Source organism: Oncorhynchus nerka, linkage group LG5 (assembly GCF_034236695.1).
Source record: "Oncorhynchus nerka isolate Pitt River linkage group LG5, Oner_Uvic_2.0, whole genome shotgun sequence".
Classification (NCBI taxonomy): Eukaryota; Metazoa; Chordata; class Actinopteri; order Salmoniformes; family Salmonidae; genus Oncorhynchus; species Oncorhynchus nerka.
The window spans coordinates 10,267,803-10,287,760 of record NC_088400.1 but is presented as its reverse complement, the minus strand read 5'-3'; the positions used below and the strand labels follow the sequence as shown (position 1 = coordinate 10,287,760).

At 42.7% G+C, this 19,958-nt stretch overlaps 1 protein-coding gene across 1 annotated transcript in view; it reads right to left on the bottom strand.

The window, feature by feature from the left end:
* LOC115120910 (proton-coupled amino acid transporter 1-like) overlaps positions 1–19,958 on the bottom strand; it is a 100,438-nt gene that overhangs the window by 47,621 nt on the left and 32,859 nt on the right. The window contains exons 5-7 of the mRNA XM_065018346.1: positions 16,871–16,959; positions 16,369–16,458; positions 6,593–6,677 (exon numbers count right to left, since the gene is read on the bottom strand). Of these exons, the coding sequence (XP_064874418.1) occupies positions 6,593–6,677; positions 16,369–16,458; positions 16,871–16,959 (264 nt within the window). The remainder of the gene's footprint in view (positions 1–6,592; positions 6,678–16,368; positions 16,459–16,870; positions 16,960–19,958) is intronic.

Genomic DNA, 19,958 nt, shown 5'->3' with positions numbered 1-19,958 from the left:
AGTTTTGTTAGGTTGGATATTCCAACTTCATTCGTCTCTTCCCCATTCATAACAACCTGCGAACACTTGACAGATTCCATTCAGTAATTACTCACGGCAGTCGCTGTAGGGACAGTAATTGAAGAAGGCTATAGTAACAGCTTGGAATGGGACTACGGTATAAATGAGGGAGTTTGAGGTATGCATCATCATGGGCATTACTTTAGTAGCATTGTTGGGATATCAGTTTGAGGACTCATGTCACATGGCTTGGTAGCTGGTAACTGGGAGACCGATGGGAGAACCGGGGGGCTGTTAGTCACGTCACAAATGAGTGATCTAGTGGATCTACGTCGTCAGGAAGTGACCCATGCGTTGCAGTGTGTATATTCTCAACTGGAAGTGGCACGGGCTGAGCAAGAGATAACCGAGGGCACGGGCTGAGCAAGAGATAACCGAGGGCACGGGCTGAGCAAGAGATAACCGAGGGCACGGGCTGAGCAAGAGATAACCGAGGGCACGGGCTAAGCAAGAGATAACCGAGGGCACGGGCTGAGCAAGAGATAACCGAGGGCACGGGCTGAGCAAGAGATAACCAAGGGCTGAATTCTGGAGATTGAGTGCACACACAGTACTCCGTACAGCACCTGCAGCAGTAAAGATCGTCATGTCTCTCCTCGGGAGGGGGGAAAGCGGTCACGTGAAATGAGGTCTAGCTGCATAATGGGTGAGCTTGAAGACGCCATGACAGAGGAAGCGGAGCTAATGAGAGATTCCACCGTAGACATACAGATGGGTTGGGTCTGGAAGCTACTTTAACCGTCATAAAGCTGCAATGTTTAGCGAGAAGGAGGAGACTTCACCCAAAGTGGGGCACAAATACCACCACTATTGTAAACATGTTTTTGTTGATTCAGCTGTTCGATCCTTTGGGAAGAATAAACTTGGTTTCAGCTTTCACAGTGTCCGATGAGTTTACCACAGATGGACTCCAATCAAGTAGTAAAACCATCTCAAGGACGATCAATGGAAAACAGGAAGCACTGGAGCTCAATTCCGAGTCTCATAGCAAAGGGTCTGAATACTTATGTAAATAAGGTATTTGTTTTTAATACATTTGTAAAAATGTCTAAAAACCTGTTTTCGCTTTGTCATTATGGGGTATTGTGTGTAGATTTATGGGGGGGGGGGGGGGCAATTTAATCCATTTTAGAATAAGGCTGTAACGTAACAAAATGTGGAAAAAGTCAAGAGGTCTGAATACTTTCCGAATGCACTGTAGCTAAGTAACAGAACAAGCAGAAGAGTTTGGCTGGAATCTTGTCCACACCAGTGATGATAACATCCAAACTGCTGGAATCTTGTCCACACCAGTGATGATAACATCTAAACTGCTGGAATCTTGTCCACACCAGTGATGATAACATCTAAACTGCTGGAATCTTGTCCACACCAGTGATGATAACATCCAAACTGCTGGAATCTTGTCCACACCAGTGATGATAACATCTAAACTGCTGGAATCTTGTCCACACCAGTGATGATAACATCCAAACTGCTGGAATCTAGTTCACACCAGTGATGATAACATCCAAACTGCTGGAATCTTGTCCACACCAGTGATGATAACATCTAAACTGCTGGAATCTTGTCCACTCCAGTGATGATAACATCCAAACTGCTGGAATCTTGTCCACACCAGTGATGATAACATCTAAACTGCTGGAATCTATTTCACACCAGTGATGATAACATCCAAACTGCTGGAATCTAGTTCACACCAGTGATGATAACATCCAAACTGCTGGAATCTTGTCCACTCCAGTGATGATAACATCTAAACTGCTGGAATCTTGTCCACTCCAGTGATCATAACCCCCTTTTTTTTAATTCAGGATTAAGGCCAGAGAGACTCTTGGTTTACTAAGGAACTTACAAAAATCCTGCTACGTGGGCTAAAGCAAGAGGGACTGGTTTGGCAGATGATTGGATGGCTTTTAAACATCTTCGAAATATGGGTGTGGCTATGATCCGTAAATTGAAAGCAGACCACTACCTGTAATCTACTTCACAAAATGTAAATAATCCATCCACATTTTGGCAAGTAGTGAAAGGTTTGGAGTGCAGAAAAGATACACAGCTTCCTGTTGGTCAACACACAGATTGTAACTGAGAGAACCTCCATTCTGAAAGCCTTGAACCAGCATTTTTTAGATGCAGGCAGTTTATTTGAAATGGTCAAAAGGTATAATTGAGCCCCCTATGAATTTACCTGACACCCCTGTGCACTCCTTCACCAAGTTCTCCTTTTCATCCTTCTCTGTTTCAGAAGTGTGTAAAGCCCTGAAAGAAATTGATTTTAAAAAATCCCCTGGCCCTGATGAACTAGACCACCGCCTGCTACACCTAGCTGCAGACATCACTGCTCCCCCTTAACATGTATATTTAACCTTACGCTGGATGTTAAGGAAAACCTCAAGTTATGGAAATCTGCTTTTGTACCGCCTCTCCTGAAAGGTGGAGATCCTTCACTACTTGACAACTATCGACCCATATCAAAATTGTCTGTACTGTCAAAGGTCCTGGAGTCCTTAGTTAGTAGGCAGCTAAATGCCTACTTCCAAGAAAACAACATCTTAAATGGAATGCAGTCAGGTTTTAGGCCTGGCCACAGCACTGTTTCAGTAACATTGAAGGTTTTAAATGACATCCACTGTGCTCTTGATAAGAAGTTACATTGTGTGTCTATTTTTATTGATTTGTCAAAGGCTTTTGACACCGTGGACCATGCTGTGTTAGTGCAAAGATTAAAATGTTGTGGAATTTCTGGTCATGCTCTAGATTGGTTTATAAGTTACCTATCAAATCGTACAGAACAGGGCTCCGGGCAGCCGAGCGGAAATGGAGGAAAACTCGCCTCCCTGCGGACCTGGCATCCTTTCACTCCCTCCTCTCTACATTTTCCTCCTCTGTCTCTGCTGCTAAAGCCACTTTCTACCACTCTAAATTCCAAGCATCTGCCTCTAACCCTAGGAAGCTCTTTGCCACCTTCTCCTCCCTCTTGAATCCTCCTCCCCCTCCCCCCCCTCCTCCCTCTCTGCAGATGACTTCGTCAACCATTTTGAAAAGAAGGTCGACGATATCCGATCCTCGTTTGCTAAGTCAAACGACACCGCTGGTTCTGCTCACACTGCCCTACCCTGTGCTCTGACCTCTTTCTCCCCCTCTCTCTCCAGATGACATCTCGCGTCTTGTGACGGCCGGCCGCCCCAACAACCTGCCCGCTTGACCCTATCCCTCCTCTCTTCTCCAGACCATCTCCGGTGACCTTCTCCCTTACCTCACCTCGCTCATCAACTCATCCCTGACCGCTGGCTACGTCCCTCCCGTCTTCAAGAGAGCGAGAGTTGCACCCCTTCTGAAAAACCTACACTCGATCCCTCCGATGTCAACAACTACAGACCAGTATCCCTTCTTTCTTTTCTCTCCAAAACTCTTGAACGTGCCGTCCTTGGCCAGCTCTCCCGCTATCTCTCTCAGAATGACCTTCTTGATCCAAATCAGTCAGGTTTCAAGACTAGTCATTCAACTGAGACTGCTCTTCTCTGTATCACGGAGGCGCTCCGCACTGCTAAAGCTAACTCTCTCTCCTCTGCTCTCATCCTTCTAGACCTATCGGCTGCCTTCGATACTGTGAACCATCAGATCCTCCTCTCCACCCTCTCCGAGTTGGGCATCTCCGGCGCGGCCCACGCTTGGATTGCGTCCTACCTGACAGGTCGCTCCTACCAGGTGGCGTGGCGAGAATCCGTCTCCTCACCACGTGCTCTCACCACTGGTGTCCCCCAGGGCTCTGTTCTAGGCCCTCTCCTATTCTCGCTATACACCAAGTCACTTGGCTCTGTCATAACCTCACATGGTCTCTCCTATCATTGCTATGCAGACGACACACAATTAATCTTCTCCTTTCCCCTTCTGACGACCAGGTGGCGAATCGCATCTCTGCATGTCTGGCAGACATATCAGTGTGGATGACGGATCATCACCTCAAGCTGAACCTCGGCAAGACGGAGCTGCTCTTCCTCCCGGGAAGGACTGCCCGTTCCATGATCTCGCCATCACGGTTGACAACTCCATTGTGTCCTCGTCCCAGAGCGCTAAGAACCTTGGCGTGATCCTGGACAACACCCTGTCGTTCTCAAATAACATCAAGGCGGTGGCCCGTTCCTGTAGGTTCATGCTCTACAACATCCGCAGAGTACGACCCTGCCTCACACAGGAAGCGGCGCAGGTACTAATCCAGGCACTTGTCATCTCCCGTCTGGATTACTGCAACTCGCTGTTGGCTGGGCTCCCTGCCTGTGCCATTAAACCCTACAACTCATCCAGAACGCCGCAGCCCGTCTGGTGTTCAACCTTCCCAAGTTCTCTCACGTCACCCCGCTCCTCCGCTCTCTCCACTGGCTTCCAGTTGAAGCTCGCATCCGCTACAAGACCATGGTGCTTGCCTACGGAGCTGTGAGGGGAACGGCACCTCAGTACCTCCAGGCTCTGATCAGGCCCTACACCCAAACAAGGGCACTGCGTTCATCCACCTCTGGCCTGCTCGCCTCCCTACCACTGAGGAAGTACAGTTCCCGCTCAGCCCAGTCAAAACTGTTCGCTGCTCTGGCCCCCAATGGTGGAACAAACTCCTCACGACGCCAGGACAGCGGAGTCAATCACCACCTTCCGGAGACACCTGAAACCCCACCTCTTTAAGGAATACCTAGGATAGGATAAAGTAATCCTTCTCCCCCCTTAAAAGACCTAGATGCACTATTGTAAAGTGGCTGTTCCACTGGATGTCATAAGGTGAAAGCACCAATTTGTAAGTCGCTCTGGATAAGAGCGTCTGCTAAATGACTTAAATGTAATGTAAATGACTTAAATGTACACAATATGTAATGGCGGATGGTTTTAAATCTGAGTCCATAGAGGTGTGCTCAGGTGTTCCGCAAGGTTCTATTTTAGGACCACTGTTGTTCATTTTGTATATCAACAACATTGGGGATCTTATTGAAACAGTAGATGTTAATTTTTATGCAGATGATACTGTTATTTATTCAAGTGGTAGTAGTTTATCTTTTGCTTTAGAAAATGCCCAAAGAGCATTTAACATCATACAACAGAATCTGTATGATTTAAAGCTGATTCTAAATTCAGGTAAAACAAAATGCATGGTATTTTAAAATGCCAGGCATGTTACAAATCATGTCATTGCTACATTGGCTGGACATACTATAGAGAACGTTAAAGTGTACAAATATTTGGATGTGTGGGTTGATGATAAGCTGAGCTTCATTGTGCATGTAGAGAACTTGATAAGGAAGCTCAAGCTGAAAATAGGATTTTATTACCGGCATAAGGCTGGTTTTGCTTTTAAGGCCAGGAAGGAGCTGGTACGATGTACATTACTGTCGGTTTTAGATTTGAGTTATGTTATATATATGCAGGCCTCAACCACGACCCTGAGAGCACTTGATTCAGTGTATCATGCAGCCCTCAGGTTCATTACAAATCAGAAACGTCTTACACATCATTGTGATCTCAACAGCGCTGTTGGCTGGTCGTCATTGACCTTGTGTAGGCTTAAACACTGGTATACACTGATTTATAAGGCCATGTTGTAGACTTAAACACTGGTATACACTGATTTATAAGGTCATACTGGGTAAAATGCCATTTTATCTCTGTTCTTTTTTAGTCAGGTCAGTAAATAAATATAAATTACGGTCCCAATCTGATTTGCTTCTAACAGAACCAAAAATTAGAACAGGTCCTGGTAGAAATAGTTTTAGTTATTCAGCACCGTGGTCCTGGAATTCTCTCCTGAACATTTTAAAATGTGATGATCGAGTTTCATTGGTGGAGTTTAAAACACTTGATCGATGTATATATCATAGAAGAGTGTAATTATTTTTAGGCCAGCTGTTTTTAGTCAAGATGTTTGTGTTTTTAATTGTATTATGTATCTGTTGTACTGTATGTGTGTTTATAGTTTTGTTTAATGTTGTGTTCGTGTATGTAAGTTGTTTTGTCTGAAACGTTGTTCCCTGTGCTGCTATTGGACCAGATCTGTCTTGGAAAAGAGATATCTCAATGAGAAAAAACCTGTATAAATAAAAGGTCAAATAAAAATTTTAAAAAATAACATCCAAACTGCTGGTATCTTGTCGACTCCAGTGATGATAACATCCAAACTGCTGGTATCTTGTCGACTCCAGTGATGATAACATCTAAACTGCTGGTATCTTGTCCACTCCAGTGATGATAACATCTAAACTGCTGGTATCTTGTCGACTCCAGTGATGATAACATCCAAACTGCTGGTATCTTGTCGACTCCAGTGATGATAACATCCAAACTGCTGGTATCTTGTCGACTCCAGTGATGATAACATCCAAACTGCTGGTATCTTGTCGACTCCAGTGATGATAACATCCAAACTGCTGGTATCTTGTCGACTCCAGTGATGATAACATCCAAACTGCTGGTACTGCTCAGGAAGAAGGAAACACCACCACCTGGTGGTGTGAAACAGTACTAGTCAACTTGATGACATGTCCCCTACCTGTTTGACGTTGTCACTGAGGAAGACGAAGTAGACACAGCAGAAACCCAGCTGGGTGATGATCAGAAACACGTTCACTATCCGCCTGAAGGAAAACAGGGACAAGGACACAAATAAACATTGTTTCTAAACATTAGAGGGGACTGAAAACACCAGATATTAAACCAAACACTTAGTGAATAAGGTGAAAACACAAGCCATAATATAGAAGACTAGAGGGAGTTCAACTTGTTATTACAGACTACATTTAATGTGATTCATAACCTTCCTGTAGACACATTCTACAGTAACTACTGTAGACACATTCTACTGTAGACACATTCTACAGTAACTACTGTAGACACATTCTACTGTAGACACATTCTACTGTAACTACTGTAGACACATTCTACAGTAACTACTGTACACATTCTACTGTAGACACATTCTACTGTAACTACTGTAGACACATTCTACTGTAACTACTGTAGACACATTCTACAGTAACTACTGTACACATTCTACTGTAGACACATTCTACTGTAACTACTGTAGACACATTCTACTGTAACTACTGTAGACACATTCTACAGTAACTACTGTACACATTCTACTGTAGACACATTCTACTGTAACTACTGTAGACACATTCTACAGTAACTACTGTACACATTCTACTGTAGACACATTCTACTGTAACTACTGTACACATTCTACTGTAGACACATTCTACTGTAACTACTGTAGACACATTCTACAGTAACTACTGTACACATTCTACTGTAGACACATTCTACTGTAGACACATTCTACTGTAACTACTGTACACATTCTACTGTAGACACATTCTACTGTAGACACAATCCTGTAACTACTGTAGACACTACTGTAGACATATTCTACAGTAACTACTGTAGACACATTCTACTGTAGACACAATCTACTGTAGACACAATCCTGTAACTACTGTAGACACACTCTACTGTAGACATATTCTACAGTAACTACTGTAGACACATTCTACTGTAGACACAATCTACTGTAACTACTGTAGACACACTCTACTGTAGACACATTCTACTGTAACTACTGTAGACACATTCTACTGTAACTACTGTAGACACATTCTACTGTAGACACATTCTACTGTAACTACTGTACACATTCTACTGTAGACACATTCTACTGTAGACACATTCTACTGTAACTACTGTAGACACATTCTACTGTAGACACATTCTACTGTAACTACTGTACACATTCTACTGTAGACACATTCTACTGTAGACACACACTACTGTAGACACACTACTGTAACTACTGTAGACACACTACTGTAACTACTGTAGACACAATCTACTGTGACTACTGTAGACACACTACTGTAGACACACTCTACTGTAGACACAATCTACTGTAACTACTGTAGACACACTCTACTGTAGACACACTACTGTAGACACACTCTACTGTAGACACACTCTACTGTAACTACTGTAGACACACTCTACTGTAACTACTGTAGACACACTCTACTGTAACTACTGTAGACACACTACTGTAACTACTGTAGACACACTCTACTGTAGACACACTCTACTGTAACTACTGTAGACACACTCTACTGTAGACACACTCTACTGTAACTACTGTAGACACACTCTACTGTAGACACACTCTACTGTAACTACTGTAGACACACTCTACTGTAGACACACTCTACTGTAACTACTGTAGACACACTCTACTGTAGACACACTCTACTGTAACTACTGTAGACACACTCTACTGTAGACACACTCTACTGTAACTACTGTAGACACACTCTACTGTAGACACACTCTACTGTAACTACTGTAGACACACTCTACTGTAGACACACTCTACTGTAACTACTGTAGACACACTCTACTGTAGACACATTCTACTGTAGACACATTCTACTGTAACTACTGTAGACACATTCTACTGTAACTACTGTAGACACACTCTACTGTAACTACTGTAGACACACTCTACTGTAACTACTGTAGACACACTCTACTGTAGACACACTCTACTGTAAATACTGTAGACACACTCTACTGTAACTACTGTAGACACACTCTACTGTAACTACTGTAGACACACTACTGTAACTACTGTAGACACACTACTGTAACTACTGTAGACACACTACTGTAGACACACTCTACTGTAGACACATTCTACTATAGACATTCTACTGTAACTACTGTAGACACTCTACTGTAACTACTGTACACATTCTACTGTAGACACATTCTACTGTAACTACTGTAGACACATTCTACAGTAACTACTGTACACATTCTACTGTAGACACATTCTACTGTAACTACTGTAGACACATTCTACAGTAACTACTGTACACATTCTACTGTAGACACATTCTACTGTACACATTCTACTGTAACTACTGTACACATTCTACTGTAGACACATTCTACTGTAGACACAATCCTGTAACTACTGTAGACACACTACTGTAGACATATTCTACAGTAACTACTGTACACATTCTACTGTAGACACATTCTACTGTAGACACAATCCTGTAACTACTGTAGACACACTCTACTGTAGACATATTCTACAGTAACTACTGTAGACACATTCTACTGTAGACACAATCCTGTAACTACTGTAGACACACTCTACTGTAGACATATTCTACTGTAACTACTGTAGACACACTCTACTGTAGACACATTCTACTGTAACTACTGTAGACACATTCTACTGTAACTACTGTAGACACATTCTACTGTAGACACATTCTACTGTAACTACTGTACACATTCTACTGTAGACACATTCTACTGTAACTACTGTAGACACATTCTACTGTAGACACATTCTACTGTAACTACTGTACACATTCTACTGTAGACACATTCTACTGTAGACACACACTACTGTAGACACACTACTGTAACTACTGTATACACACTACTGTAACTACTGTAGACACACTACTGTAGACACACTCTACTGTAGACACACTCTACTGTAACTACTGTAGACACACTCTACTGTAACTACTGTAGACACACTCTACTGTAACTACTGTAGACACACTCTACTGTAGACACACTCTACTGTAACTACTGTAGACACACTCTACTGTAGACACACTCTACTGTAACTACTGTAGACACACTCTACTGTAGACACACTCTACTGTAACTACTGTAGACACACTCTACTGTAGACACACTCTACTGTAACTACTGTAGACACACTCTACTGTAGACACACTCTACTGTAACTACTGTAGACACACTCTACTGTAGACACACTCTACTGTAACTACTGTAGACACACTCTACTGTAGACACACTCTACTGTAACTACTGTAGACACACTCTACTGTAGACACACTCTACTGTAACTACTGTAGACACACTCTACTGTAGACACACTCTACTGTAACTACTGTAGACACACTCTACTGTAGACACACTCTACTGTAACACACACTACTGTAGACACTCTACTGTAACTACTGTAGACACACTCTACTGTAGACACATTCTACTGTAACTACTGTAGACACACTCTACTGTAACTACTGTAGACACATTCTACTGTAACTACTGTAGACACACTCTACTGTAACTACTGTAGACACACTACTGTAACTACTGTAGACACTCTACTAACTACTGTAACACTCTACTGTAGACACACTCTACTGTAAATACTGTAGACACACTCTACTGTAACTACTGTAGACACACTCTACTGTAACTACTGTAGACACACTCTACTGTAACTACTGTAGACACACTACTGTAACTACTGTAGACACACTACTGTAGACACACTCTACTGTAGACACATTCTACTATAGACATTCTACTGTAACTACTGTAGACACTCTACTGTAACTACTGTACACATTCTACTGTAGACACATTCTACTGTAACTACTGTAGACACATTCTACAGTAACTACTGTACACATTCTACTGTAGACACATTCTACTGTAACTACTGTAGACACATTCTACAGTAACTACTGTACACATTCTACTGTAGACACATTCTACTGTACACATTCTACTGTAACTACTGTACACATTCTACTGTAGACACATTCTACTGTAGACACAATCCTGTAACTACTGTAGACACACTACTGTAGACATATTCTACAGTAACTACTGTACACATTCTACTGTAGACACATTCTACTGTAGACACAATCCTGTAACTACTGTAGACACACTCTACTGTAGACATATTCTACAGTAACTACTGTAGACACATTCTACTGTAGACACAATCCTGTAACTACTGTAGACACACTCTACTGTAGACATATTCTACTGTAACTACTGTAGACACACTCTACTGTAGACACATTCTACTGTAACTACTGTAGACACATTCTACTGTAACTACTGTAGACACATTCTACTGTAGACACATTCTACTGTAACTACTGTACACATTCTACTGTAGACACATTCTACTGTAACTACTGTAGACACATTCTACTGTAGACACATTCTACTGTAACTACTGTACACATTCTACTGTAGACACATTCTACTGTAGACACACACTACTGTAGACACACTACTGTAACTACTGTAGACACACTACTGTAACTACTGTAGACACAATCTACTGTGACTACTGTAGACACACTACTGTAGACACACTCTACTGTAGACACAATCTACTGTAACTACTGTAGACACACTCTACTGTAACTACTGTAGACACACTACTGTAACTACTGTAGACACACTCTACTGTAGACACACTCTACTGTAGACACACTCCTGTAACTACTGTAGACACTCTACTGTAGACACACTCTACTGTAACTACTGTAGACACACTACTGTAACTACTGTAGACACACTACTGTAACTACTGTAGACACACTCTACTGTAACTACTGTAGACACACTCTACTGTAGACACACTCTACTGTAACTACTGTAGACACACTACTGTAGACACACTCTACTGTAACTACTGTAGACACACTACTGTAGACACACTCTACTGTAACTACTGTAGACACACTCTACTGTAGACACACTCTACTGTAACTACTGTAGACACACTCTACTGTAGACACATTCTACTGTAGACACATTCTACTGTAACTACTGTAGACACATTCTACTGTAACTACTGTAGACACACTCTACTGTAACTACTGTAGACACACTCTACTGTAGACACACTCTACTGTAACTACTGTAGACACACTCTACTGTAACTACTGTAGACACACTCTACTGTAACTACTGTAGACACACTCTACTGTAACTACTGTAGACACTACTGTAACTACTGTAGACACACTCTACTGTAGACACATTCTACTATAGACATTCTACTGTAACTACTGTAGACACTCTACTGTAACTACTGTACACATTCTACTGTAGACACATTCTACTGTAACTACTGTAGACACATTCTACAGTAACTACTGTACACATTCTACTGTAGACACATTCTACTGTAACTACTGTAGACACATTCTACAGTAACTACTGTACACATTCTACTGTAGACACATTCTACTGTAACTACTGTAGACACATTCTACAGTAACTACTGTACACATTCTACTGTAGACACATTCTACTGTAGACACATTCTACTGTAACTACTGTACACATTCTACTGTAGACACATTCTACTGTAGACACAATCCTGTAACTACTGTAGACACACTACTGTAGACATATTCTACAGTAACTACTGTACACATTCTACTGTAGACACATTCTACTGTAGACACAATCCTGTAACTACTGTAGACACACTCTACTGTAGACATATTCTACAGTAACTACTGTAGACACATTCTACTGTAGACACAATCTACTGTAGACACAATCATGTAACTACTGTAGACACACTCTACTGTAGACATATTCTACAGTAACTACTGTAGACACATTCTACTGTAGACACAATCTACTGTAACTACTGTAGACACACTCTACTGTAGACACATTCTACTGTAACTACTGTAGACACATTCTACTGTAACTACTGTAGACACATTCTACTGTAGACACATTCTACTGTAACTACTGTACACATTCTACTGTAGACACATTCTACTGTAACTACTGTACACATTCTACTGTAGACACATTCTACTGTAGACACACACTACTGTAGACACACTACTGTAACTACTGTAGACACACTACTGTAACTACTGTAGACACAATCTACTGTGACTACTGTAGACACACTACTGTAGACACACTCTACTGTAGACACAATCTACTGTAACTACTGTAGACACACTCTACTGTAACTACTGTAGACACACTACTGTAACTACTGTAGACACACTCTACTGTAACTACTGTAGACACACTCTACTGTAGACACAATCTACTGTAACTACTGTAGACACAATCTACTGTAGACACTACTGTAGACACACGCTACTGTAACTACTGTAGACACACTACTGTAGACACACTCTACTGTAACTACTGTAGACACACTCTACTGTAACTACTGTAGACACACTCTACTGTAGACACACTACTGTAGACACACTCTACTGTAGACACACTCTACTGTAACTACTGTAGACACACTCTACTGTAGACACACTCTACTGTAACTACTGTAGACACACTCCTGTAACTACTGTAGACACTCTACTGTAGACACTCTACTGTAACTACTGTAGACACACTACTGTAACTACTGTAGACACACTCTACTGTAACTACTGTAGACACACTCTACTGTAACTACTGTAGACACACTCTACTGTAACTACTGTAGACACACTCTACTGTAGACACACTACTGTAAATACTGTAGACACACTCTACTGTAAATACTGTAGACACTCTACTGTAACTACTGTAGACACACTCTACTGTAACTACTGTAGACACACTACTGTAACTACTGTAGACACACTACTGTAACTACTGTAGACACACTACTGTAACTACTGTAGACACACTCTACTGTAGACACATTCTACTATAGACATTCTACTGTAACTACTGTAGACACTCTACTGTAACTACTGTAGACACTCTACTGTAACTACTGTAGACACACTCTACTGTAGACACACTCTACTGTAACTACTGTAGACACACTCTACTGTAACTACTGTAGACACACTCTACTGTAGACACACTCTACTGTAACTACTGTAGACACACTACTGTAGACACACTCTACTGTAACTACTGTAGACACACTACTGTAGACACACTCTACTGTAACTACTGTAGACACACTCTACTGTAGACACACTCTACTGTAACTACTGTAGACACACTCTACTGTAGACACATTCTACTGTAGACACATTCTACTGTAACTACTGTAGACACATTCTACTGTAACTACTGTAGACACACTCTACTGTAACTACTGTAGACACACTCTACTGTAGACACACTCTACTGTAACTACTGTAGACACACTCTACTGTAACTACTGTAGACACACTCTACTGTAACTACTGTAGACACACTCTACTGTAACTACTGTAGACACACTCTACTGTAACTACTGTAGACACTACTGTAACTACTGTAGACACACTCTACTGTAGACACATTCTACTATAGACATTCTACTGTAACTACTGTAGACACTCTACTGTAACTACTGTACACATTCTACTGTAGACACATTCTACTGTAACTACTGTAGACACATTCTACAGTAACTACTGTACACATTCTACTGTAGACACATTCTACTGTAACTACTGTAGACACATTCTACAGTAACTACTGTACACATTCTACTGTAGACACATTCTACTGTAACTACTGTAGACACATTCTACAGTAACTACTGTACACATTCTACTGTAGACACATTCTACTGTAGACACATTCTACTGTAACTACTGTACACATTCTACTGTAGACACATTCTACTGTAGACACAATCCTGTAACTACTGTAGACACACTACTGTAGACATATTCTACAGTAACTACTGTACACATTCTACTGTAGACACATTCTACTGTAGACACAATCCTGTAACTACTGTAGACACACTCTACTGTAGACATATTCTACAGTAACTACTGTAGACACATTCTACTGTAGACACAATCTACTGTAGACACAATCATGTAACTACTGTAGACACACTCTACTGTAGACATATTCTACAGTAACTACTGTAGACACATTCTACTGTAGACACAATCTACTGTAACTACTGTAGACACACTCTACTGTAGACACATTCTACTGTAACTACTGTAGACACATTCTACTGTAACTACTGTAGACACATTCTACTGTAGACACATTCTACTGTAACTACTGTACACATTCTACTGTAGACACATTCTACTGTAACTACTGTACACATTCTACTGTAGACACATTCTACTGTAGACACACACTACTGTAGACACACTACTGTAACTACTGTAGACACACTACTGTAACTACTGTAGACACAATCTACTGTGACTACTGTAGACACACTACTGTAGACACACTCTACTGTAGACACAATCTACTGTAACTACTGTAGACACACTCTACTGTAACTACTGTAGACACACTACTGTAACTACTGTAGACACACTCTACTGTAACTACTGTAGACACACTCTACTGTAGACACAATCTACTGTAACTACTGTAGACACAATCTACTGTAGACACTACTGTAGACACACGCTACTGTAACTACTGTAGACACACTACTGTAGACACACTCTACTGTAACTACTGTAGACACACTCTACTGTAACTACTGTAGACACACTCTACTGTAGACACACTACTGTAGACACACTCTACTGTAGACACACTCTACTGTAGACACACTCTACTGTAACTACTGTAGACACACTCCTGTAACTACTGTAGACACTCTACTGTAGACACTCTACTGTAACTACTGTAGACACACTACTGTAACTACTGTAGACACACTCTACTGTAACTACTGTAGACACACTCTACTGTAACTACTGTAGACACACTCTACTGTAGACACACTCTACTGTAGACACACTCTACTGTAAATACTGTAGACACTCTACTGTAACTACTGTAGACACACTCTACTGTAACTACTGTAGACACACTACTGTAACTACTGTAGACACACTACTGTAACTACTGTAGACACACTACTGTAACTACTGTAGACACACTCTACTGTAGACACATTCTACTATAGACATTCTACTGTAACTACTGTAGACACTCTACTGTAACTACTGTAGACACTCTACTGTAACTACTGTAGACACACTCTACTGTAGACACACTCTACTGTAACTACTGTAGACACACTACTGTAACTACTGTAGACACACTACTGTAGACACACTCTACTGTAACTACTGTAGACACACTCTACTGTAGACACAGTAGTAACTACTGTAGACACACTCTACTGTAGACACATTTTACTATAGACATTCTACTGTAACTACTGTAGACATTCTACTGTAACTACTGTAGACACTCTACTGTAACTACTGTAGACACTACTGTAACTACTGTAGACACTACTGTAGACACACTCTACTGTAACTACTGTAGACACTACTGTAACTACTGTAGACACACTCTACTGTAACTACAGTAGTAACTACTGTAGACACACTCTACTGTAGACACATTCTACTATAACTACTGTAGACACACTACTGTAACTACTGTAGACACGTTCCACTGTAACTACTGTAGACACACTACTGTAACTACAGTAGTAACTATTGTAGACACGTTCCACTGTAGACACATTCTACATATATTTACCTCCCCCATATTGAGTGCCTTCTCAGCCACGAGACATTCTCCATACCATACTGCACAGCATCACCATAGTCCAGAAAGGGCTTGTTCAACCTAGAACAGAGGGAACATAACTCAGGGCCCAGATTCAGATCTGGGATCAGGACTACCCTGTCCATGTAACCTTATTCATTTTGGTCTGAATGGAAAAACTGAATATGGGCCCAGATGTGTTTTGCCCCACTGTATTTTTGTTCAATTGGATCTGTTTATGGGTCTTCAGAGTGGCACAGCGGTCTAAGGCAGTGTGATTGAGGCGTCACTACAGACACCCTGGTTCAAATCCAGACTGTATCACAACCGGCCGTGATTGGGAGTCCGGGTTTGGCCGGGGTAGGCTGTCAATTTAAATAAGAATTTGTTCTTAACTGACTTGTTATATATATAATAATAATATTATAATGTTATAATTATGGAACAACTGAGAAGTGCTTCAGACAAATGGTGTGAGAAAGGCTCCACTTACTTTGCACTGAGGTGGTGGGAACATTTTGCAAGCAGATTCATACAGTGGACTGCTATTATCCCCATGGCAAACAGACTCAGAGGTCCTAACTGGAAAGGAAGAGAGAAGACTGTCATTAGGTGTAGTCACATTGGGATTCCGTCATTAGGTGTAGTCACATTGGGATTCCGTCATTAGGTGTAGTCACATTGGGATTCCGTCATTAGGTGTAGTCACATTGGGATTCCGTCATTAGTTGTAGTCACATTGGGATTCCGTCATTAGGTGTAGTCACATTGGGATTCCGTCATTAGGTGTAGTCACAGTGGGATTCCGTCATTAGGTGTAGTCACATTGGGATTCCGTCATTAGGTGTAGTCACATTGGGATTCCGTCATTAGGTGTAGTCACATTGGGATTCCGTCATTAGGTGTAGTCACAGTGGGATTCCGTCATTAGTTATAGTCACAGTGGGATTCCGTCATTAGGTGTAGTCACAGTGGGATTCCGTCATTAGGTGTAGTCACAGTGGGATTCCGTCATTAGGTGTAGTCACAGTGGGATTCCGTCATTAGGTGTAGTCACAGTGGGATTCCGTCATTAGGTATAGTCACAGTGGGATTCCGTCATTAGGTATAGTCACAGTGGGAATCCGTCATTAGTTATAGTCACATTGGGATTCCGTCATTAGGTATAGTCACAGTGGGATTCCGTCATTAGGTATAGTCACAGTAGGATTCCGTCACAGTGGGATTCCGTCATTAGTTATAGTCACATTGGGATTCCGTCATTAGGTGTAGTCACAGTGGGATTCCGTCATTAGGTGTAGTCACAGTGGGATTACGTCACAGTGGGATTCCGTCATTAGGTGTAGTCACAGTGGGATTCCGTCATTAGTTATAGTCACATTGGGATTCCGTCATTAGGTGTAGTCACAGTGGGATTCCGTCATTACGTGTAGTCACAGTGGGATTCCGTCATTAGGTGTAGTCACAGTGGGATTCCGTCATTAGGTGTAGTCACAGTGGGATTCCGTCATTAGGTGTAGTCACAGTGGGATTCCGTCATTAGTTATAGTCACATTGGGATTCCGTCATTAGGTGTAGTCACATTGGGATTCCGTCATTAGGTGTAGTCACATTGGGATTCCGTCATTAGGTGTAGTCACAGTGGGATTCCGTCATTAGGTGTAGTCACATTGGGATTCCGTCATTAGGTGTAGTCACATTGGGATTCCGTCATTAGGTGTAGTCACATTGGGATTCCGTCATTAGGTGTAGTCACAGTGGGATTCCGTCATTAGTTATAGTCACATTGGGATTCCGTCATTAGGTGTAGTCACATTGGGATTCCGTCATTAGGTGTAGTCACAGTGGGATTCCGTCATTAGTTATAGTCACTAAGGTTGCAAAATTCAGGGAACTTTCAATATATTCCCTTGTTTTCCCGAAATCCCGGTTGGAGGTTTCTAGAATCCGGAATCATCCAACCAGGATTTCTGGAAAACAAGGAAATATATTGAAAGTTCCAGGAATTTTTGCAACCCTAATAGTCCCCATCAGGATTGTGTCATTCCCTCACACTGCACTTGCAGAATAAATGTATTAGCCATGGACATCTACTAAGGAGCTCTAGAATAGATCAAAGTAAAATGGTGGTAGAACGATGTCCCTCTTCGAACCCTAACCCTAACCACAAGGCCTGCGTTCCTGACAGCCAGAGGTAGACCTAGCAGCCCCGTACCGATGTCCCTCTTCTAACCCTAACCCTTACCACAAGGCCTGCGTTCCTGACAGCCAGAGGTAGACCTAGCAGCCCCGTACCGATGTCCCTCTTCTAACCCTAACCCTTACCACAAGGCCTGCGTTCCTGACAGCCAGAGGTAGACCTAGCAGCCCCGTACCGATGTCCCTCTTCTAACCCTAACCCTAACCCATACCACAAGGCCTGCGTTCCTGACAGCCAGAGGTAGACCTAGCAGCCCCGTACCGATGTACCTCTTCTAACCCTTACCACAAGGCCTGCGTTCCTGACAGCCAGAGTTAAACCTAGCAGCCCCGTACCGATGTCCCTCTTCTAACCCTAACCCTTACCACAAGGCCTGCGTTCCTGACAGCCAGAGGTAGACCTAGCAGCCCCGTACCAACGTACCTCTTCTAACCCTAACCCTTACCACAAGGCCTGCGTTCCTGACAGCCAGAGGTAAACCTAGCAGCCCCGTACCGATGTCCCTCTTCTAACCCTAACCCTAACCCTTACCACAAGGCCTGCGTTCCTGACAGCCAGACGTAGACCTAGCAGCCCCGTACCGATGTCCCTCTTCTAACCCTTACCACAAGGCCTGCGTTCCTGACAGCCAGAGGTAGACCTAGCAGCCCTGTACCGATGTCCCTCTTCTAACCCTAACCCTTACCACAAGGCCTGCGTTCCTGACAGCCAGAGGTAGACCTAGCAGCCCCGTACCGATGTCCCTCTTCTAACCCTAACCCTTACCACAAGGCCTGCGTTCCTGACAGCCAGAGGTAGACCTAGCAGCCCTGTGCCGATGTCCCTCTTCTAACCCTAACCCTTACCACAAGGCCTGCGTTCCTGACAGCCAGAGGTAGACCTAGCAGCCCTGTGCCGATGTCCCTCTTCTAACCCTAACCCTAACCCTTACCACAAGGTCTGCGTTCCTGACAGCCAGAGGTAGACCTAGCAGTCCTGTGCCGATGTACCTCTTCTAACCCTTACCACAAGGCCTGCGTTCCTGACAGCCAGAGGTAGACCTAGCAGCCCCGTACCGATGTCCCTCTTCTAACCCTTACCACAAGGCCTGCGTTCCTGACAGCCAGAGGTAGACCTAGCAGCCCTGTACCGATGTCCCTCTTCTAACCCTAACCCTTACCACAAGGCCTGCGTTCCTGACAACCAGAGGTAGACCTAGCAGCCCCGTACCGATGTCCCTCTTCTAACCCTAACCCTTACCACAAGGCCTGCGTTCCTGACAGCCAGAGGTAGACCTAGCAGCCCCGTACCGATGTCCCCCTTCTAACCCTAACCCTTACCACAAGGCCTGCGTTCCTGACAGCCAGAGGTAGACCTAGCAGCCCCGTACCGATGTCCCTCT